This window comes from Telmatherina bonti (assembly GCF_933228915.1).
Source record: "Telmatherina bonti genome assembly, chromosome: 1".
NCBI lineage: Eukaryota > Metazoa > Chordata > Actinopteri > Atheriniformes > Telmatherinidae > Telmatherina > Telmatherina bonti.
In genome coordinates this window covers 45,682,390-45,705,099 of record NC_136619.1, presented here as the reverse complement: position 1 = coordinate 45,705,099, position 22,710 = coordinate 45,682,390, and the positions used below count along the sequence as shown (strand labels likewise).

At 51.7% G+C, this 22,710-nt stretch overlaps 1 protein-coding gene across 1 annotated transcript in view; it reads right to left on the bottom strand.

Annotated features, from left to right (window-relative positions):
* Positions 1-22,710, bottom strand: part of vps13c (vacuolar protein sorting 13 homolog C) — a 359,723-nt gene that overhangs the window by 330,189 nt on the left and 6,824 nt on the right. Inside the window, exons 5-18 of the mRNA XM_079245724.1 lie at positions 22,267-22,368; positions 20,793-20,855; positions 20,617-20,691; positions 20,352-20,461; positions 20,195-20,254; positions 20,060-20,119; positions 15,640-15,720; positions 15,504-15,561; positions 14,698-14,825; positions 14,333-14,439; positions 13,871-14,045; positions 4,239-4,301; positions 4,041-4,161; positions 3,870-3,970 (exon numbers count right to left, since the gene is read on the bottom strand). Coding sequence (XP_079101850.1) covers positions 3,870-3,970; positions 4,041-4,161; positions 4,239-4,301; positions 13,871-14,045; positions 14,333-14,439; positions 14,698-14,825; positions 15,504-15,561; positions 15,640-15,720; positions 20,060-20,119; positions 20,195-20,254; positions 20,352-20,461; positions 20,617-20,691; positions 20,793-20,855; positions 22,267-22,368 — 1,304 coding nt within the window. The remainder of the gene's footprint in view (positions 1-3,869; positions 3,971-4,040; positions 4,162-4,238; positions 4,302-13,870; positions 14,046-14,332; positions 14,440-14,697; positions 14,826-15,503; positions 15,562-15,639; positions 15,721-20,059; positions 20,120-20,194; positions 20,255-20,351; positions 20,462-20,616; positions 20,692-20,792; positions 20,856-22,266; positions 22,369-22,710) is intronic.

The following is a 22,710-nucleotide window of genomic DNA, read 5'->3' as shown; positions in this document are numbered from 1 at the left end:
AGTTACAGTCTGTTACCTTCTAACCTGGACCAGCTGGACCAGTTACAGTCTGTTACCTTCTAACCCGGACCAGCTGGACCAGTTACAGACTGTTACCTTCTAACCTGGACCAGCTGGACCAGTTACAGACTGTTACCTTCTAACCTGGACCAGCTGGACCAGTTACAGACTGTTACCTTCTAACCTGGACCAGCTGGACCAGTTACAGACTGTTACCTTCTAACCTGGACCAGCTGGACCAGTTACAGTCTGTTACCTTCTAACCTGGACCAGCTGGACCAGTTACAGTCTGTTACCTTCTAACCTGGACCAGCGGGACCAGTTACAGTCTGTTACCTTCTAACCCGGACCAGCTGGACCAGTTACAGACTGTTACCTTCTAACCCGGACCAGCTGGACCAGTTACAGTCTGTTACCTTCTAACCCGGACCAGCTGGACCAGTTACAGACTGTTACCTTCTAACCCGGACCAGCTGGACCAGTTACAGACTGTTACCTTCTAACCTGGACCAGCTGGACCAGTTACAGACTGTTACCTTCTAACCTGGACCAGCTGGACCAGTTACAGTCTGTTACCTTCTAACCCGGACCAGCTGGACCAGTTACAGACTGTTACCTTCTAACCCGGACCAGCTGGACCAGTTACAGACTGTTACCTTCTAACCTGGACCAGCTGGACCAGTTACAGTCTGTTACCTTCTAACCTGGACCAGCAGGACCAGTTACAGACTGTTACCTTCTAACCTGGACCAGCTGGACCAGTTACAGACTGTTACCTTCTAACCTGGACCAGCTGGACCAGTTACAGTCTGTTACCTTCTAACCTGGACCAGCTGGACCAGTTACAGTCTGTTACCTTCTAACCTGGACCAGCTGGACCAGTTACAGACTGTTACCTTCTAACCTGGACCAGCTGGACCAGTTACAGTCTGTTACCTTCTAACCTGGACCAGCTGGACCAGTTACAGACTGTTACCTTCTAACCTGGACCAGCTGGACCAGTTACAGTCTGTTACCTTCTAACCTGGACCAGCTGGACCAGTTACAGACTGTTACCTTCTAACCTGGACCAGCTGGACCAGTTACAGTCTGTTACCTTCTAACCTGGACCAGCTGGACCAGTTACAGTCTGTTACCTTCTAACCTGGACCAGCTGGACCAGTTACAGACTGTTACCTTCTAACCTGGACCAGCTGGACCAGTTACAGTCTGTTACCTTCTAACCTGGACCAGCTGGACCAGTTACAGTCTGTTACCTTCTAACCCGGACCAGCTGGACCAGTTACAGACTGTTACCTTCTTACCTGGACCAGCTGGACCAGTTACAGACTGTTACCTTCTAACCTGGACCAGCTGGACCAGTTACAGACTGTTACCTTCTAACCTGGACCAGCTGGACCAGTTACAGACTGTTACCTTCTAACCTGGACCAGCTGGACCAGTTACAGACTGTTACCTTCTAACCCGGACCAGCTGGACCAGTTACAGACTGTTACCTTCTAACCTGGACCAGCTGGACCAGTTACAGTCTGTTACCTTCTAACCTGGACCAGCTGGACCAGTTACAGACTGTTACCTTCTAACCTGGACCAGCTGGACCAGTTACAGACTGTTACCTTCTAACCTGGATCAGCTGGACCAGTTACAGTCTGTTACCTTCTAACCCGGACCAGCTGGACCAGTTACAGACTGTTACCTTCTAACCTGGACCAGCTGGACCAGTTACAGACTGTTACCTTCTAACCCGGACCAGCTGGACCAGTTACAGACTGTTACCTTCTAACCCGGACCAGCTGGACCAGTTACAGTCTGTTACCTTCTAACCTGGACCAGCTGGACCAGTTACAGACTGTTACCTTCTAACCCGGACCAGCTGGACCAGTTACAGTCTGTTACCTTCTAACCTGGACCAGCTGGACCAGTTACAGTCTGTTACCTTCTAACCCGGACCAGCTGGACCAGTTACAGACTGTTACCTTCTAACCCGGACCAGCTGGACCAGTTACAGTCTGTTACCTTCTAACCTGGACCAGCTGGACCAGTTACAGACTGTTACCTTCTAACCTGGACCAGCTGGACCAGTTACAGTCTGTTACCTTCTAACCTGGACCAGCTGGACCAGTTACAGACTGTTACCTTCTAACCTGGACCAGCTGGACCAGTTACAGTCCGTTACCTTCTAACCTGGACCAGCTGGACCAGTTACAGTCTGTTACCTTCTAACCTGGACCAGCTGGACCAGTTACAGACTGTTACCTTCTAACCTGGACCAGCTGGACCAGTTACAGTCCGTTACCTTCTAACCTGGACCAGCTGGACCAGTTACAGACTGTTACCTTCTAACCTGGACCAGCTGGACCAGTTACAGTCTGTTACCTTCTAACCTGGACCAGCTGGACCAGTTACAGACTGTTACCTTCTAACCTGGACCAGCTGGACCAGTTACAGTCCGTTACCTTCTAACCTGGACCAGCTGGACCAGTTACAGTCTGTTACCTTCTAACCTGGACCAGCTGGACCAGTTACAGTCTGTTACCTTCTAACCTGGACCAGCTGGACCAGTTACAGTCTGTTACCTTCTAACCTGGACCAGCTGGACCAGTTACAGACTGTTACCTTCTAACCTGGACCAGCTGGACCAGTTACAGTCTGTTACCTTCTAACCTGGACCAGCTGGACCAGTTACAGACTGTTACCTTCTAACCTGGACCAGCTGGACCAGTTACAGTCCGTTACCTTCTAACCTGGACCAGCTGGACCAGTTACAGACTGTTACCTTCTAACCTGGACCAGCTGGACCAGTTACAGACTGTTACCTTCTAACCTGGACCAGCTGGACCAGTTACAGTCTGTTACCTTCTAACCTGGACCAGCTGGACCAGTTACAGACTGTTACCTTCTAACCTGGACCAGCTGGACCAGTTACAGTCCGTTACCTTCTAACCTGGACCAGCTGGACCAGTTACAGACTGTTACCTTCTAACCTGGACCAGCTGGACCAGTTACAGTCTGTTACCTTCTAACCTGGACCAGCTGGACCAGTTACAGTCTGTTACCTTCTAACCTGGACCAGCTGGACCAGTTACAGACTGTTACCTTCTAACCCGGACCAGCTGGACCAGTTACAGACTGTTACCTTCTTACCTGGACCAGCTGGACCAGTTACAGTCTGTTACCTTCTAACCTGGACCAGCTGGACCAGTTACAGTCCGTTACCTTCTAACCTGGACCAGCTGGACCAGTTACAGACTGTTACCTTCTAACCTGGACCAGCTGGACCAGTTACAGTCTGTTACCTTCTAACCTGGACCAGCTGGACCAGTTACAGTCTGTTACCTTCTAACCTGGACCAGCTGGACCAGTTACAGACTGTTACCTTCTAACCCGGACCAGCTGGACCAGTTACAGACTGTTACCTTCTTACCTGGACCAGCTGGACCAGTTACAGTCTGTTACCTTCTAACCTGGACCAGCTGGACCAGTAACAGACTGTTACCTTCTAACCTGGATCAAAGAACACGGATAAATATGTCCTTAAGTCTGTGTGGTCTACAAGAAACCAGTTCAATTTTCTTAACACTACATGTGGTGGAGCTCCAGGTGGGGGTGAGGTGCTCTACAGGTGGGGGTGAGGTGCTCTACAGGTGGGGGTGAGGTGCTCTACAGGTGAGGGTGAGGTGCTCTACAGGTGGGGGTGAGGTGCTCTACAGGTGAGGGTGAGGTGCTCTACAGGTGGGGGTGAGGTGCTCTACAGGTGGGGGTGAGGTGCTCTACAGGTGAGGGTGAGGTGCTCTACAGGTGGGGGTGAGGTGCTCTACAGGTGGGGGTGAGGTGCTCTACAGGTGAGGGTGAGGTGCAGGTGAGTCTACCTGTCGGGGTAAAGTCAGGTTGTGTGAGCTGCCGCTGTAGCCGATGGCCGTGTAGAGTTTTTCTTTCTCCTCAGTGGTCATGATCTGGTCCAGATCCAAACCTGAACCACAGTAAAAGAATCAGAAAAAGGTTCCGGAGGTGCCGGGATCTATCGGGTTATTCCGACTTACCCTTCGAGTCCCGGCTCTCCTCCTGTTCCTGCTCCTCCTTCTTTGTCTTCCTGCCAAACCAGCCACTGAAGAAGCCCCCCCCCTGCTTCTTCCCACCCACCTTTTGTCCCGATCGGATCACCTGCAGAAAGAAGTCCAGCAGAAGGTCAACAAACTGGACTCAGTCAGAACCGCAGAGCCGCTTGATCGTGATTTTACCTCCATGTGGGCCTGCTGCCGGCCCAAAGTGATGTTGAACACATCCAGAACCTTCTCCAGATCCTGATGGGACACAAAGACAGAGACATAAGCTTCAGTCACCAAGTGATCACATGATCAGACGCTCTCAGCTGATAGGCAGAATCAGAATTCTTTATTTACAATCTGGTAGAAAACTTCTGGTTCTGTGAAAGTGGGTCGGTCCACCTGAAAGCGGAAACAAGCGGACCAACATCTGGACTCCGATTGGCTGTGTGAAGTCTCTGCATGTTGATTTATTCTGACCCGCCCGACCCAAAGACCTGGACCCGTCCCGACCTAAAGACCCCGGACCCGTCCCGACCAAAAGACCCCGGACCCGTCCCGACCTAAAGACCCCGGACCCGTCCAGACCTAAAGACCCCGGACCCGTCCAGACCCAAAGACCTGGACCCGTCCCGACCTAAAGACCCCGGACCCGTCCCGACCTACAGACCCCGGACCCGTCCCGACCTAAAGACCCCGGACCCGTCCAGACCCAAAGACCTGGACCCGTCCCGACCTAAAGACCCCGGACCCATCCAGACCCAAAGACCTGGACCCGTCCCGACCTAAAGACCCCGGACCCGTCCAGACCCAAAGACCTGGACCCGTCCCGACCCAAAGACCCCCGACCCGTCCCGACCCAAAAATCTCCGACCCGTCCCGACCCAGAGACCTCGGACCCGTCCCGACCCAGAGACCTCCGAACCGTCCCGGTCCAAAGACCCCCGACCCGTCCCAAACTAAAGACCTGGACCCGTCCCGACCCGAAGACCTCCGAACCGTCCCGACCCAGAGACCTCCGAACCGTCCCGACCCAAAGACCCCCGACCTGTCCCGACCCAAAGAACTCCGTCCCGTCCCGACCCAAAGACCCACGATCCACGACCCGTCCCGACCCAAATACCCGGACCCGTCCGGACTCAAAGACCTGGACCCGTCCCGACCCAAAGACCTGGACCCATCCCGACCAAAAGACCTGGACCCGTCCCAACCCAAAGACCCCGGACCCGTCCCGACCTAAAGACCCCGGACCCGTCCAGACCTAAAGACCCCGGACCCGTCCAGACCTAAAGACCCCGGACCCGTCCAGACCCAAAGACCTGGACCCGTCCCGACCTAAAGACCCCGGACCCGTCCCGACCTACAGACCCCGGACCCGTCCCGACCTAAAGACCCCGGACCCGTCCAGACCCAAAGACCTGGACCCGTCCCGACCTAAAGACCCCGGACCCGTCCCGACCTACAGACCCCGGACCCGTCCCGACCTACAGACCCCGGACCCGTCCAGACCTAAAGACCCCGGACCCGTCCAGACCCAAAGACCCCGGACCCGTCCCGACCCAAAGACCCCGGACCCGTCCCGACCTAAAGACCCCGGACCCGTCCCGACCTAAAGACCCCGGACCCGTCCAGACCCAAAGACCTGGACCCGTCCCGACCTAAAGACCCCGGACCCGTCCCGACCTACAGACCCCGGACCCGTCCCGACCTAAAGACCCCGGACCCGTCCAGACCCAAAGACCTGGACCCGTCCCGACCTAAAGACCCCGGACCCGTCCCGACCTACAGACCCCGGACCCGTCCCGACCTACAGACCCCGGACCCGTCCCGACCTAAAGACCCCGGACCCGTCCAGACCTAAAGACCCCGGACCCGTCCAGACCCAAAGATCTGGACCCGTCCCGACCTAAAGACCCCGGACCCGTCCAGACCCAAAGACCTGGACCCGTCCCGACCTAAAGACCCCGGACCCGTCCAGACCCAAAGACCTGGACCCGTCCCGACCCAAAGACCCCCGACCCGTCCCGACCCAAAGATCTCCGACCCGTCCCGACCCAGAGACCTCGGACCCGTCCCGACCCAGAGACCTCCGAACCGTCCCGGTCCAAAGACCCCCGACCCGTCCCAAACTAAAGACCTGGACCCGTCCCGACCCGAAGACCTCCGAACCGTCCCGACCCAGAGACCTCCGAACCGTCCCGACCCAAAGACCCCCGACCTGTCCCGACCCAAAGAACTCCGTCCCGTCCCGACCCAAAGACCCACGATCCACGACCCGTCCCGACCCAAATACCCGGACCCGTCCGGACTCAAAGACCTGGACCCGTCCCGACCCAAAGACCTGGACCCATCCCGACCAAAAGACATGGACCCGTCCCGACCCAAAGACCTGGACCCGTCCCGACCCAGACACCTGGGGCCCGTCCCGACCCAAAGACCTGGACCCGTCTCGACCCAGACACCTGGACCCGTCCCGACCCAGAGAACTGCGAGTTGTTCCGACCCAGAGACCTGAACCCGTCCCGACCCAAAGACCTGGACCCGTCCCGACCAAATGACCTGGACCCGTCCCGACCAAATGACCTGGACCCGTCCCGACCCAAAGACCTCCGACCCAGAGACATCCGACCCGTCCCAACCCAAAGACCTAGACCCTTCCCGACTCAAAGACCTGGACCCATCCCAACTCAAAGACCTGGACCCATCCCGACCCAAAGACCTGGACCCGTCCCGACCCAAAGACCTGGACCCGTCCCGACCCACAGACCCCGGACCCGTCCCGACCCAGAGACCTCCGACCCGTCCCGACCGGGAGACCTCCGACCCGTCCTGACCCAAAGACCTCCGACCCGTCCCGACCCAAAGACCTCAAACCCAAAGATCTCCGACCCGTCCCGACCCAAAGACCTGGACCCGTCCCGACCCAAAGACCTGGACCCATCCCGACCTAAAGACCCTGGACCCGTCCCAACCCGGAGACCTCCGAGTCATCCGGACCCAAAGACCTCCGACCCGTTCCAACCCAGAGACCTGAACCAGTCCTGACCCAAAGACCTGGACCCGTCCAGACCCAGAGACCTGGACCCGTTCTGATCTAAAGACCTTGGAGTCGTCCCGACCTAAGGACCTCCGAACCGTCCTGACCTAAAGACCCCGGACCCGTCCCGACCCAGAGACCTCCGACCCGTCCTGACCCAAGGACCTCCGACCCCTCCCGACCCAAAGACCCCCGACCCGTCCCGACCCAAAGACCCTCGACCCGTCCCGACCCAAAGACCCCGGACCCGTCCCGACCCAAAGACCTGGACCCGTCCCAACCCAAAGACCTCCGACCCAGAGACCTCCGACCCGTCCCGACCCAGAGACCTCCGAACCGTCCCGACCCAGAGACCTGGACCCTTCCCAACCCAAAGACCAAGACCCGTCCCGACCCAAAGACCAAGACCCGTCCCGACCCAAAGACCTGGACCCGTCCCGACCCACAGACCCCGGACCCGTCCCGACCCAGAGACCTCCGACCCGTCCTGACCCAAAGACCTCCGACCCGTCCTGACCCAAAGACCTCCAACCCGTCCCGACCCAAAGACCTCAAACCCAAAGACCTCCGACCCGTCCCGACCCAAAGACCTCCGACCCGTCCCGAACCAGAGACCTGGACCCGTCCCGACCCAAAGACCTCCAACCTGTCCCGACCCAAGGACCTCCGACCCGTCCCAACCCAAACACTTCGGAACCGTCCTTACCCAAAGACCTTCGAGTCGTCCCGACCCGAAGACCTCCGACCCGTCCTTACCCAAAGACCTTCGAGTCGTCCCGACCCGAAGACCTCCGACCCGTCCTTACCCAAAGACCTTCGAGTCGTCTCGACCCGAAGACCTCCGACCCGTCCTGACCCAAAGACCTCCGACCCAAAGACCTCCGAGTTGTCCCGACCCAAAGACCTCCAACCCAAAGACCTCCAACCCGTCCTGACCCAAAGACCTCCGACCCAAAGACCTCCGACCCCTTCTGACCCAAAGACCTCCGACCCCTTCTGACCCAAAGATCTCCGACACGTCCCGACCCAAAGACCTCCGAGTCGTCCCCACCCAAAGACCTCCGACCCGTCCCGACCCAAAGACCCCCGAACCTTCATCTTCTGCTGGTTATCCGGGGTCGGGCCGCGGGGGCAGCAGCCTAAGCAGGGAAGCCCAGACTTCCCTCTCCCCAGCCACATTTGCCAATTCTGCGGGGGGGATCCCGAGGCGTTCCCAGGCCAGCCGAGAGATATGATCCCTCCAGCGTGTCCTGGGTCTTCCCCGGGGTCTCCTCCCAGAGGGACGTGCCTGGAACACCTCACCAGAGAGGTCCAGGAGGCATCCTGACCAGATGCCCGAGCCACCTCAACTGGTTCCTCTCGATGCGGAGGAGCAGCGGCTCTACTCTGTTCTCCTCCCGGATGACCGAGCTCCTCACCCTATCTCTAAGGGAGAGCCCGGCCACCCTGCGGAGGAAACCCATTTCAGCCGCCTGTATACGAGATCTCCTTCTTTCGGTCACGACCCACAGCTCATGACCATAGGTGAGGGTAGGAACGTAGATCGACTGGTAAATCGAGAGCTTCGCCTTCTGGCTCAGCTCCTTCTTCACCATGACAGACCGGCGCAGAGTCCGCATTACTGCAGACGCCGCACCGATCCGTCTGTCCATCTCACGCTCCATCCTTCCCTCACTTGTGAACAAGACCCCGAGATATTTAAACTCCTCCACTTGAGGCAGGACCCGACTACCGACCCGGAGAGGACAATCCATCCTATTCCGGCTGAGGACCATGGTCTCAGATTGGGAGGTGCTGATTCTCATCCCAGCCGCTTCACACTCGGCCGCGAATCACTCAAGCGAGAGCTGGAGATCACGACCAGATGAAGCCAACAGGACCACGTCATCTGCAAAAAGCAGGGACCCAATCCTGAGGCCACCAAGCCGGATCCCCTCAACACCTCGGCTGCGCCTAGAAATTCTGTCCATATAAGTTATGAACAGAATCGGTGATAAAGGGCAGCCTTGGTGGAGTCCAACCCTCACTGGAAACGAATCCAACTTACTACCGGCAATGCGGACCAAGCTCTGACACCTGTCGTACAGGGACCGGACAGCTCGTACAAGGGGGTCCGGTACCCCATACTCCTGTAGTACCCCCCACAGGAGCCCCCGGGGGACACGGTCGAACGCCTTCTCCAGGTTACAAAACACATGTAGACTGGTTGGGCAAACTCCCATGCCCCCCCCAGGACGCCAGAGAGGGTAAAGAGCTGGTCCACTGTTCCGCGACCAGGACGAAAACCACACTGGTCCTCCTCAATCCGGGATTCGACTATCCGGTGGACCCTCCTCTCCAGGACCTCTGAATAGACCTTACCAGGGAGGCTGAGGAGTGTGATTCCCCTGTAATTGGAACACACCCTCCGTTCCCCCTTCTTAAAAAGGGGGACCACCACCCCAGTCTGCCAGTCCAGAGGTACTGTCCCCGATGTCCACGCGATGCTGCAGAGGCGTGTCAGCCAGGACAGCCCCACAGCATCCAGAACCTTAAGGAACTCTGGGCGGATCTCATCCACCCCCGGGACCTTGCTGCCAAGGAGCTTTTTGACCACCTCAGCGACTTCAGCCCCAGAGATAGGAGAGTCCACCCCTGAGTCCACCAGCTCTGCTTCCTCATCGGAAGACGTGTTGGTAGGATTGAGGAGGTCTTCGAAGTATTCCCTCCACCGACCCACAACGTCCCGAGTTGAGGTCAGCAGCTCCCCACCTCCACTGTACACAGTATTGATGGAGAACTGCTTCCCCCTCCTGAGCCGCCGGATGGTGGACCAGAATCTCCTCGAAGCCGTCCGGAAGTCTTTCTCCATGGCCTCGCCAAACTCCTCCCATGCCCGAGTTTTTGCCTCGGCAACGGCCGAAGCCACATGCTGCTTAGCCCGTCGGTACCCATCAGCTGCCTCCAGAGTCCCACAGGCCAAGAAGGCTCGATAGGACTCCTTCTTCATCTTGACGGCATCCCTCACTGCTGGTGTCCACCAACGAGTCCTGGGATTACCGCCACGACAGGCACCAACGACCTTACAGCCACAGCTCCGGCTGGCCGCCTCAGCAATAGAGGCACGGAACTCGGGACATGGTTGAAGCTCTGCTGAAGGTGGGAGTTGAAGCTCGCTCTGACGGGGGACTCAGCCAGACGTTCCCAGCAGACCCTCACATGTTTGGGTCTGCCAGATCTGACCGGCTTCCTCCCCCACCATCTGAGCCAATTTACCACCAGGTGGTGATCAGTTGAAGCTCCGCCCCCCCTCTTCACCCGAGTGTCCAAGGCATGTGGCCGCAGGTCCGACGATACGACTACAAAATCCATCATGGAACTGCGACCCAGGGAGTCCTGATGCCAGGTGTACATATGGACACTCTTATGTTGGAACATGGTGTTCGTTATGGACAATCCATGACGAGCACAGAAGTCCAATAACAAAACACCATTTGGGTTCGGGGGGCGGGGGGGGCATGCCTCCCAATCACTCCCCTTCAATGCCCACGTGAGCATTGAAGTCCCCCAGCAGAACAATGGAGTCCCCAGAAGGAGCACCCTCCAGCACTCCCTCCAAGGACTCCAGAAAGGGTGGGTACTCTGAACTGCTGTTCGGCGCATAAGCACAGACAACAGTCAGGACCCGTCCCCCCACCCGGAGGCGGAGGGAAACTACCCTTTCATCCACCGGGGTAAACCCCAATGTGCAGGCACCAAGCTGGGGGCTGATGAGAATGCCCACACCTGCTCGGCACCTCTCACCATGAGCAACTCCAGAGTGGAAGAAGGTCCAGCCCCTCTCGAGGGTTCTGGTTCCAGAGCCCAAGCCATGCGTCGAGGTGAGTCCAACTATATCTAGCCGGAACCGCTCAACCTCGCGCACAAGCTCAGGCTCCTTCCCCACCAGAGAGGTGACGTTCCACGTCCCTAGAGCCAGCTTCTGCAGCCGGGGATCGGACCGCCAGGGTCCCCACCCCTTGCTGCCGCCCAGCTCACATTGCACCCGACCCCTACGGCTCCTCCTGCAGATGGTGAGCCCACGGGAGGTGGGGCCCATGTAACCCTTTCGGGCTGAGCCCAGCTGGGCCCCATGGGCGAAGGCCCGGCCACCAGACCCTCGCTCTCGTACCCCGCCTCCAGGCCTGGCTCCGGAGGGGGGTCCCGGTAATCCGCGTCCGGGCAAGGGAACATTTCTGCCCGAGTTCATGTACATCATAGGGGTCATGTGAGCCGTACTTGGTCCCCCGACCCGTCCCGATCCAAAGACCTCCGACCCGTCCCGATCCAGAGACCTCCGACCCATCCCGATCCAAAGACCTCCGACCCGTCCCGATCCAAAGACCTGGACCTGTCCCGACCCAAAGACCTCCGACCCGTCCCGACCCAGAGACCTCCGAACCGTCCCGATCCAGAGACGTCCGACCCGTCCCGATCCAAAGACCTGGACCCGTCCCGACTCAAAGACCTCTGACCCATCCCGACCCAAAAACCTCCAACCCAAAGACCTCCGAGTCGTCACGACCCAAAGACCTCCGACCCAAAGACCTCCAACCCGTCCTGACCCAAAGACCTCCGACCCGTCCCGACCCAAAGATCTCCGACCCGTCCCAACCCAAAGACCTCCGACCCGTCCCGACCCAGAGACCTCCGAACCGTCCCGATCCAGAGACGTCCGACCCGTCCCGATCCAAAGACCTGGACCCGTCCCGACTCAAAGACCTCTGACCCATCCCGACCCAAAAACCTCCAACCCAAAGACCTCCGAGTCGTCACGACCCAAAGACCTCCGACCCAAAGACCTCCAACCCGTCCTGACCCAAAGACCTCCGACCCGTCCCGACCCAAAGATCTCCGACCCGTCCCAACCCAAAGACCTCCGACCCGTCCCAACCCAAAGACCTCCAACCCAAAGACCTCCGAGTCGTCACGACCCAAAGACCTCCGACCCGTCCCGACCCAAAGACCTCCGACCCAAAGACCTCCGAGTCGTCACGACCCAAAGACCTCCGACCCAAAGACCTCCGACCCGTCCCGACCCAAAGACCTCCGAACCCTTCTGACCCAAAGACCTCCGACCCAAAGACCTGCGAGTCGTCCCGACCCAAAGACCTCCAACCCGTCCTGACCCAAAGACCTCCGAGTCGTCCCGACCCAAAGACCTCCGACCCAAAGACCTCCGAGTTGTCACGACCCAAAGACCTCCGACCCAAAGACCTCCAACCTGTCCCGACCCAAAGACCTCCGACCCGTCCTGCCCAAAGACTTCTGACCAAAAGACCTGCGAGTCGTCCCGACCAAAAGACCTCCGACCCCTCCCGACCCAAAGAACCCCGACCCATCCAGACCCAAAGACCTCCGACCCGTCCCGAACCAGAGACCTGGACCCATCCCAACCCAAAGACCTCCGACCCGTCCCAACCCAGAGACCTCCGTCCCGTCCCGACCCGAAGACCTCAAACCCTTCCTCACCCAGAGACCTGAGTTGTCCCGACCCAAAGACCTCCGACCCGTCCCAACCAAAAGACCTCCAACCCAAAGACCTCCGACCCGTCCTGACCCAGAGACCTCCGACCTGTCCCGACCCAAAGATCTCCGACCCGTCCCAACCCAAAGACCTCCGACCCGTCCTTACCCAAAGACCTTCGAGTCGTCCCGACCCAGAGACCTCCGACCCGTCCCAACCCAAAGACCTCCAACCCAAAGACCTCCGAGTCGTCACGACCCAAAGACCTCCGACCCGTCCCGACCCAAAGACCTCCGACCCAAAGACCTCCGAGTCGTCACGACCCAAAGACCTCCGACCCAAAGACCTCCGACACGTCCCGACCCAAAGACCTGGACCCGTCCCGACCCAGAGACCTCCAACCCAGAGACCTCCGACCCGTCCTGACCCAAAGACCTCCGACCCGTCCCGACCCAAGTACCTCCGACCCGTCCCAACCAAAAGACCTCCAACCCAAAGACCTCCGACCCGTCCTGACCCAAAGACCTCCGACCCGTCCCGACCCAAAGACCTCCGACCTGTCCTTACCCAAAGACCTTCGAGTCGTCCCGATCCGAAGACCTCCGACCCGTCCCGACCCAAAGACCTGGACCTGTCCCGAGCCAAAGACCTCCGACCCGTCCTGACCCAAAGACCTCCGACCCAAAGATCTCCGAGTCGTCACGACCCAAAGACCTCCGAGTCGTCCCGACCCAAAGACCTCCGAACCCTCCTGACCCAAAGACCTCCGACCCAAAGACCTGGACCCGTCCCGACCCAAAGACCTGGACCCATCCCGACCTAAAGACCCTGGACCCATCCCAACCCAGAGACCTCCGAGTCGTCCGGACCCAAAGACCTCCGACCCGTTCCAACCCAGAGACCTGAACCCGTCCTGACCCAAAGACCTCCGACACGTCCCGACCCAAAGACCTGGACCCGTCCCGACCCAGAGACCTCCAACCCGTCCTGACCCAAAGACCTCCGACCCGTCCTGACCCAAAGACCTCCGACCCGTCCTGACCCAAAGACCTCCGACCCGTCCTGACCCAAAGACCTCCGACCCAAAGACCTCCGACCCGTCCCGACCCAAAGACCTCCAACCCCTCTTGACCCAAAGACCTCCGACCCGTCCCAACCCAAAGACCTGGACCCATCCCGACCCAAAGACCTGGACCCGTCCCGACCCAGAGACCTCCGACCCATCCCGACCCAAAGACCCCCAACCCGCCCCGACCGAGAGATGGTCACCTGTCCCGGACTCGGTCGGACTGTGCCGTCACTCACCTGGATGTGGCGCTCGTTGTCTGGGCCCGGCTTGTTCTGAATCAGCAGCTTGGTCTTGTAGGCGGTTCTGTAAGCTTTCAGGTTCTCGCGGTGCTGCCTGATGTTGGACCAGGACCACATGCGGCTGAAGCGGCGGATGTGCACCTCCATGATGCTGTTGATGCCATATCGCCACCTGGTGGAGGAAGAGAAAACCACCTGCTGGAATCACACATTTCCACCAGAACCAGTTTGCTTCTCAACTGGATCCAGACTCGCCGTCCAGATTCTGGTGGTCTGAGATGGTTTTATTCGGACATCTGCATAACGTCAGATTAATACAAACTAAGATTAATGGAATTTCAGTTTAAAAAAACCATTTATATTAATTTATTCTCAAATAAAACCTTGGATATGATCCCATGTCAACTTCAGATGATCTCAGATTAATAAACAGAAGAGAAGCCGGTCCTCCAGACTGACCAGAGTTTAGCGTTTTTGTGGACGGGGACATCTGGCCTGAACTTCCTGTAGGGGGCGTTTTTCACCATGCTGTCGAAGGACTCCAGCAGCTCCACCATGGTCAGGTACTGCAGAGGACAGAGGACAGGACACCTGGTTCACATGTCTCCAAGACCATGTCCCCGCCTGTAGTCCCCGTGCCCGCCGTGTCCCCGCCTGTAGTCCCCGTGCCCGCCGTGTCCCCGCCTGTAGTCCCCGTGCCCGCCGTGTCCCCGCCTGTAGTCCACGTCCCGGACCGTGTCCCAGTCTGTAGTCCACGTCCCGGACCGTGTCCCAGTCTGTAGTCCACGTCCCGGACCGTGTCCCAGTCTGTAGTCCCTCTGTACCTGCGGCCTGGTGAGCTCAATGGCGATGTTCTGGACCTCCAGGTGCAGCTTGGCTTTGGGAGACTTCAGCTCCAGCTCTGCAGTCGGGTTGATGCAGATTTTAGCCGACGAAAAGATCGGCTTGAAAACTTCGGAGAGAAAGAAACAGAATTTATCCGGAGAATTCCAGCAAGACGAGAGAAAGGAGGAAAAGCTCCAGTTTGTGTGGAAACAAGCTGCTTCATGTTCCAGAACCTAAAACCTCCGACCCGATCCGCAATCCGAAATTCTGGCCGAAACATCTGGCAAAGTAATCGGAGTATTTCCATTTATACCGTCTAATAAATTTACACATCATCATTCAGCCATGTTCTGCCAGCATCACTTCCTGGTTGTTGCTACGGAAACAGCTCCTGGTCTCGTCTATCCTCCATGGTGACGTAGCTTTCTCCATGTTCCCAATTGGTCAGAGGCTGCAAGCCCCGCCCCTTTTATCTGAACGCGCTCTGATCGATGGGAACCCTGGTTGGACCAGTAGGTAACCAGTTTGGTAGTACCGTTGATCCCAGAGGTGTCCAGCTCACAATCCTGCAGGTTTTCCATGTATCCCTGCTCCAACACACCTGTTGGCTGTTGGATCCATTTAATGCAAGTCAGGTGTGTTGGAGCAGGGACACATGGAAACCTGTATGACAGTGGCCCTCCAGGGCCGACTATGGACCCCTGGCTTTTCCACATCCTGGTACTGGCGCGAGTCCAGGTCTAACAGAGTCCTGGAAGGTCCTGGTCTGGAGTTCTGACAGCAGGGTCCGACATGTTAAACTCACTGTAGTCATACTGCGGCAGCTCCTGGTCCTTAGTGCTGATCCCACACTTCAGTTGGTCCTGGAGGAAGAGGAGGATGAAGATGTTAGAGGAGGAAGAAGAGCAGGAGGTCATGTGATGCTTCATCAGGTGACTCACCACGATTTCCTGCCAGGACTGTTTGTAGTAAACCGTACTGTGAACGTTCCAGTAGGCACAGAGACAATCCAGACGGCCGAGCTGTAAACATCATGTAAACATGTTAACAACCTGTAAACAACATGTAAACAAGATGTAAACAACCTGTAAACAACTTGGAAACAACATGTAAACATCATGTAAACAATGTGTAAACAACATGTATACAACATGTAAACCAGATGTAAACAACCTGTAAACAACTTGGAAACAACATGTAAGCATCATGTAAACAATGTGTAAACAACCTGTAAACAACATGTAAATAAGATGAAAACTATGTGTAAACAACCTGTAAACAACATGTAAATAAGATGAAAACTATGTGTAAACAACCTGTAAACAACATGTAAAATAAGATGAAAACTATGTGTAAACAACCTGTAAACAACATGTAAATAAGATGAAAACTGTGTAAACAACCTGTAAACAACATGTAAATAAGATGAAAACTATGTGTAAACAACCTGTAAACAACATGTAAATAAGATAAAAACTATGTGTAAACAACCTGTAAACAACATGTAAATAAGATGAAAACTATGTGTAAACAACATGTAAATAAGATGAATACTATGTGTAAACAACCTGTAAACATGTAAATAAGATGAAAACTATGTGTAAACAACATGTAAATAAGATGAAAACTATGTGTAAACAACCTGTAAACAACATGTAAATAAGATGAAAACTATGTGTAAACAACCTGTAAACAACATGTAAATAAGATGAAAACTATGTGTAAACAACATGTAAATAAGATGAAAACTATGTGTAAACAACCTGTAAACAACATGTAAATAAGATGAAAACTATGTGTAAACAACCTGTAAACAACATGTAAATAAGATGAAAACTATGTGTAAACAACATGTAAATAAGATGAAAACTATGTGTAAACAACCTGTAAACATGTAAATAAGATGAAAACTATGTGTAAACAACATGTAAATAAGATGAAAACTATGTGTAAACAACATGTAAATAAGATGAAAACTATGTGTAAACAACCTGTAAACATGTAAATAAGATGAAAACTATGTGTAAACAACATGTAAATAAGATGAAAACTATGTGTAAACAACCTGTAAACAACATGTAAATAAGATGAAAACTATGTGTAAACAACCTGTAAACAACATGTAAATAAGATGAAAACTATGTGTAAACAACCTGTAAACAACATGTAAATAAGATGAAAACTGTGTAAACAACATGTAAATAAGATGAAAACTATGTGTAAACAACCTGTAAACAACATGTAAATAAGATGAAAACTATGTGTAAACAACATGTAAATAAGATGAAAACTATGTGTAAACAACCTGTAAACATGTAAATAAGATGAAAACTATGTGTAAACAACATGTAAATAAGATGAAAACAATGTGTAAACAATCTGTAAACAACATGTAAATAAGATGAAAACTATGTGTAAACAACCTGTAAACAACATGTAAATAAGATGAAAACTATGTGTAAACAACCTGTAAACAACATGTAAATAAGATGAAAACTATGTGTAAACAACATGTAAATAAGATGAAAACTATGTGTAAACAACCTGTAAACAACATGTAAATAAGATGAAAACTATGTGTAAACAACATGTAAATAAGATTAAAACTATGTGTAAACAACCTGTAAACAACATGTAAATAAGATGAAAACTATGTGTAAACAACATGTAAATAAGATGAAAACTATGTGTAAACAACCTGTAAACAACATGTAAATAAGATGAAAACTATGTGTAAACAACCTGTAAACAACATGTAAATAAGATGAAAACTATGTGTAAACAACATGTAAATAAGATGAAAACTATGTGTAAACAACCTGTAAACAACATGTAAATAAGATGAAAACTATGTAAACAACCTGTAAACAACATGTAAATAAGATGAAAACTATGTGTAAACAACCTGTAAACATGTAAATAAGATGAAAACTATGTGTAAACAACCTGTAAACAACATGTAAATAAGATGAAAACTATGTGTAAACAACCTGTAAACAACATGTAAATAAGATGAAAACTATGTGTAAACAACCTGTAAACAACATGTAAATAAGATGAAAACTATGTGTAAACAACATGTAAGTAAGATGAAAACTATGTGTAAACAACTTGGAAACAACATGTAAATAAGATGAAAACTATGTAAACAACCTGTAAACAACATGTAAATAAGATGAAAACTATGTGTAAACAACCTGTAAACAACATGTAAATAAGATGAAAACTATGTGTAAACAACCTGTAAACAACATGTAAATAAGATGAAAACTATGTGTAAACAACCTGTAAACAACATGTAAATAAGATGAAAACTATGTGTAAACAACCTGTAAACAACATGTAAATAAGATGAAAACTATGTGTAAACAACATGTAAATAAGATGAAAACTATGTGTAAACAACCTGTAAACATGTAAATAAGATGAAAACTATGTAAACAACCTGTAAACAACATGTTAATAAGATGAAAACTATGTGTAAACAACATGTAAATAAGATGAAAACTATGTGTAAACAACATGTAAATAAGATGAATACTATGTGTAAACAACATGTAAATAAGATGAAAACTATGTGTAAACAACATGTAAATAAGATGAAAACTATGTGTAAACAACCTGTAAACAACATGTAAATAAGATGAAAACTATGTGTAAACAACCTGTAAACAACATGTAAATAAGATGAAAACTATGTGTAAACAACATGTAAATAAGATGAAAACTATGTGTAAACAACCTGTAAACAACATGTAAATAAGATGAAAACTATGTGTAAACAACTTGTAAACAACATGTAAATAAGATGAAAACTATGTGTAAACAACATGTAAATAAGATGAAAACTATGTGTAAACAACCTGTAAACATGTAAATAAGATGAAAACTATGTGTAAACAACATGTAAATAAGATGAAAACTATGTGTAAACAACATGTAAATAAGATGAAAACTATGTGTAAACAACCTGTAAACATGTAAATAAGATGAAAACTATGTGTAAACAACATGTAAATAAGATGAAAACTATGTGTAAACAACCTGTAAACAACATGTAAATAAGATGAAAACTATGTGTAAACAACCTGTAAACAACATGTAAATAAGATGAAAACTATGTGCAAACAACCTGTAAACAACATGTAAATAAGATGAAAACTATGTGTAAACAACCTGTAAACATGTAAATAAGATGAAAACTGTGTAAACAACATGTAAATAAGATGAAAACTATGTGTAAACAACATGTAAATAAGATGAAAACTATGTGTAAACAACATGTAAATAAGATGAAAACTATGTGTAAACAACCTGTAAACAACATGTAAATAAGATGAAAACTATGTGTAAACAACATGTAAATAAGATGAAAACTATGTGTAAACAACCTGTAAACAACATGTAAATAAGATGAAAACTATGTGTAAACCACCTGTAAACAACATGTAAATAAGATAAAAACTATGTGTAAACAACCTGTAAACAACATGTAAATAAGATGAAAACTATGTGTAAACAACATGTAAATAAGATGAAAACTATGTGTAAACAACCTGTAAACATGTAAATAAGATGAAAACTATGTGTAAACAACATGTAAATAAGATGAAAACAATGTGTAAACAACCTGTAAACAACATGTAAATAAGATGAAAACTATGTGTAAACAACCTGTAAACAACATGTAAATAAGATGAAAACTATGTGTAAACAACATGTAAATAAGATGAAAACTATGTGTAAACAACCTGTAAACAACATGTAAATAAGATGAAAACTATGTGTAAACAACATGTAAATAAGATGAAAACTATGTGTAAACAACCTGTAAACAACATGTAAATAAGATAAAAACTATGTGTAAACAACCTGTAAACAACATGTAAATAAGATGAAAACTATGTGTAAACAACATGTAAATAAGATGAAAACTATGTGTAAACAACCTGTAAACAACATGTAAATAAGATGAAAACTATGTGTAAACAACCTGTAAACAACATGTAAATAAGATGAAAACTATGTGTAAACAACATGTAAATAAGATGAAAACTATGTGTAAACAACCTGTAAACAACATGTAAATAAGATGAAAACTATGTGTAAACAACATGTAAATAAGATGAAAACTATGTGTAAACAACCTGTAAACATGTAAATAAGATGAAAACTATGTGTAAACAACATGTAAATAAGATGAAAACTATGTGTAAACAACATGTAAATAAGATGAAAACTATGTGTAAACAACCTGTAAACATGTTAATAAGATGAAAACTATGTGTAAACAACCTGTAAACAACGAGTCAACACATTTCACCATGAATGAACACCTGCTCGCACAGGTGAGCTTCTCACCTTATAGATGATCTTCGCCGCTTCGTTCAGGAAACACGCCTTCCAGTTTTCATCGGTGGTCTGTAAACAAAGCGAGGGGTCAGCACACCTGTACAGGTAGGAAGAGTGTGCATGTGTGCGTGCATGTGAACGCACCTGCAGGCTGAGCTCCGACAGCGTTATTCCCATGGAGAGGGGCCGCTGAGGGTCTGACACCTGAAACAAACAGAGCGGCTGAACCTCACGGCGTTTTGCAGGTCTATACCTGTCCTAGTCAACCAGAACCAGAACCAGAACCTGGACCAGTACTCACGTCATCCTCGTAGCGCAGGTGGATGCTGCTGATCTTCACCTGCAGGTTTTTGATCACCTGAGTGGCCAGTTTTTCCATGAACGTGTCCTTCTTCTCTTCCTGAGGCTTTTCTGAAAGAACCAGAGACGGGTTCTGCTGGGTTCTGCTGGGTTCAGACACAGCGACACTTGGACCGAAATGCCTGAGACCAGTGTAGTAACTGGATCTCAGCTCCTGAACCATTTCAGAACCGGACCAAGTGGCTGGGTCGGAAGCAGAAACTCACCTGCTTTGTGTTCATGTTGTTTCAGCTTCTTGAAAACTTTTCTGGACTTTTTAAGTTTTTTATGTCCTTTTGGGACTTTGGCAGCAGTAAAGACAGAACCAGCAGTTAGTCAGAGAAAAGCCCAGAAACACAGAACCAGAACCAGCAGGATTTCAGTGAGCAGTTGAGTGTGTTACCGTTGAGTGGGTCCTTGTAAACAACCTTCTCCAGACTGAACAGCAGATTCCCACTCTCAGAGGCTGACAGTGAACGCAGCATGAACAGGACAGACAGAAGTTAGTCGGTTTATCTGGTTAACAGCTAGTTTAAGCACACCTACCGGTCTGACGGGATCCGGTCTGACGGGATCCGGTCTGACGGGATCCGGTCTGACGGGATCCGGTCTGACGGGATCCGGTCTGACGGGATCCAGTCTGACGGGATCCGGTCTGACGGGATCCGGTCTGACGGGATCCGGTCTGACGGGATCCGGTCTGACGGGATCCAGTCTAAGATCCAGTCTGACGGGATCCGGTCTGACGGGATCCGGTCTGACGGGATCCAGTCTGACGGGATCCGGTCTGACGGGATCCGGTCTGACGGGATCCAGTCTAAGATCCAGTCTGACGGGATCCGGTCTGACGGGATCCAGTCTAATAAGATCCAGTCTGACGGGATCCGGTCTGATGGAATCCGGTCTGGCGGGATCCGGTCTGACGGGATCCAGTCTAATAAGATCCAGTCTGACGGGATCCGGTCTGATGGAATCCGGTCTGGCGGGATCCGGTCTGACGGGATCCAGTCTAATAAGATCCAGTCTGACGGGATCCGGTCTGACGGGATCCAGTCTAATAAGATCCGGTCTGACGGGATCCGGTCTGACGGGATCCAGTCTAATAAGATCCAGTCTGACGGGATCCGGTCTGACGGGATCCAGTCTAATAAGATCCAGTCTGACGGGATCCGGTCTGACGGGATCCGGTCTGACGGGATCCAGTCTAATAAGATCCGGTCTGACGGGATCCGGTCTGACGGGATCCAGTCTAATAAGATCCAGTCTGGCGGGATCCAGTCTGACGGGATCCGGTCTGACGGGATCCAGTCTAATAAGATCCAGTCTGACGGGATCCGGTCTGGCGGGATCCGGTCTGACGGGATCCAGTCTAATAAGATCCAGTCTGACGGGATCCGGTCTGGCGGGATCCGGTCTGACGGGATCCGGTCTGACGGGATCCGGTCTGACGGTGATCCAGTCTAATAAGATCCAGTCTGACGGGACCTGGTCTGACGGGATCCAGTCTGATGGGATCCGGTCTGACGGTGATCCAGTCTGACGGTGATCCAGTCTGAGGGGATCTGGTCTGACAGAGTCCGGTCTAGGGGGACTCGGTCTGGGGGGACTCGGTCTGGAGGGACTCGGTCTGGGGGGACCCGGTCTGGGGGGACCCGGTCTGGGGGGATCGGTTGAGCATCAGTCCTCCTGCTGACCAGTATTCTCCAGAACTACTGAGCTGAAACAGAACCCGGTACTTTGGTTGTGATTAACCGGATCAGGAGGAAATCCACCAGAAAGGTTCAGAGAGCAGCAGAAGGACAAGGACAAAAAGGGAAGGAAGCGGGTAAGGGGTCGGCCCAGGTCGGCCCAGGTCGGCCCAGGTCGGCCCGGCTCACCTCTGCATGCCGCCGTCTGCAGCGCCACCTCGATCCGCTGGAGCTCCTTCTGCTTGGCCTCCTGCTGGTACCGCTCCTCCTTCGCTGCATCATATTTTATTGCTGAGGACAAGACAAAGAACAGGTCTAAGTACTGGTTCTGGTTCTCTGATCTGTTCAACCCAGACCTGCTGGCAGGTTCTGCTGAGGTCAGGACCGCCTGCAGTGCTGCCACCGCCGTGCTTCAGCATGGGGACGTCTCCGCAGCCTGTTTTTTCAGGTTAATCCGACTCTGATGCAGATTTATCACTCAGGTCTCTGGACGTCTCCGACTCCTCACTCAAGTGAGGAGTCTCCTCAACCAAGTCAACGGCTTCAGTTCTAGTTTAACTGGTTCAGACCACATAAGAAACATCTTCCCAGGTGTAGAACCAGGACCAACAAACCTTGGAATGAGAACCAGGA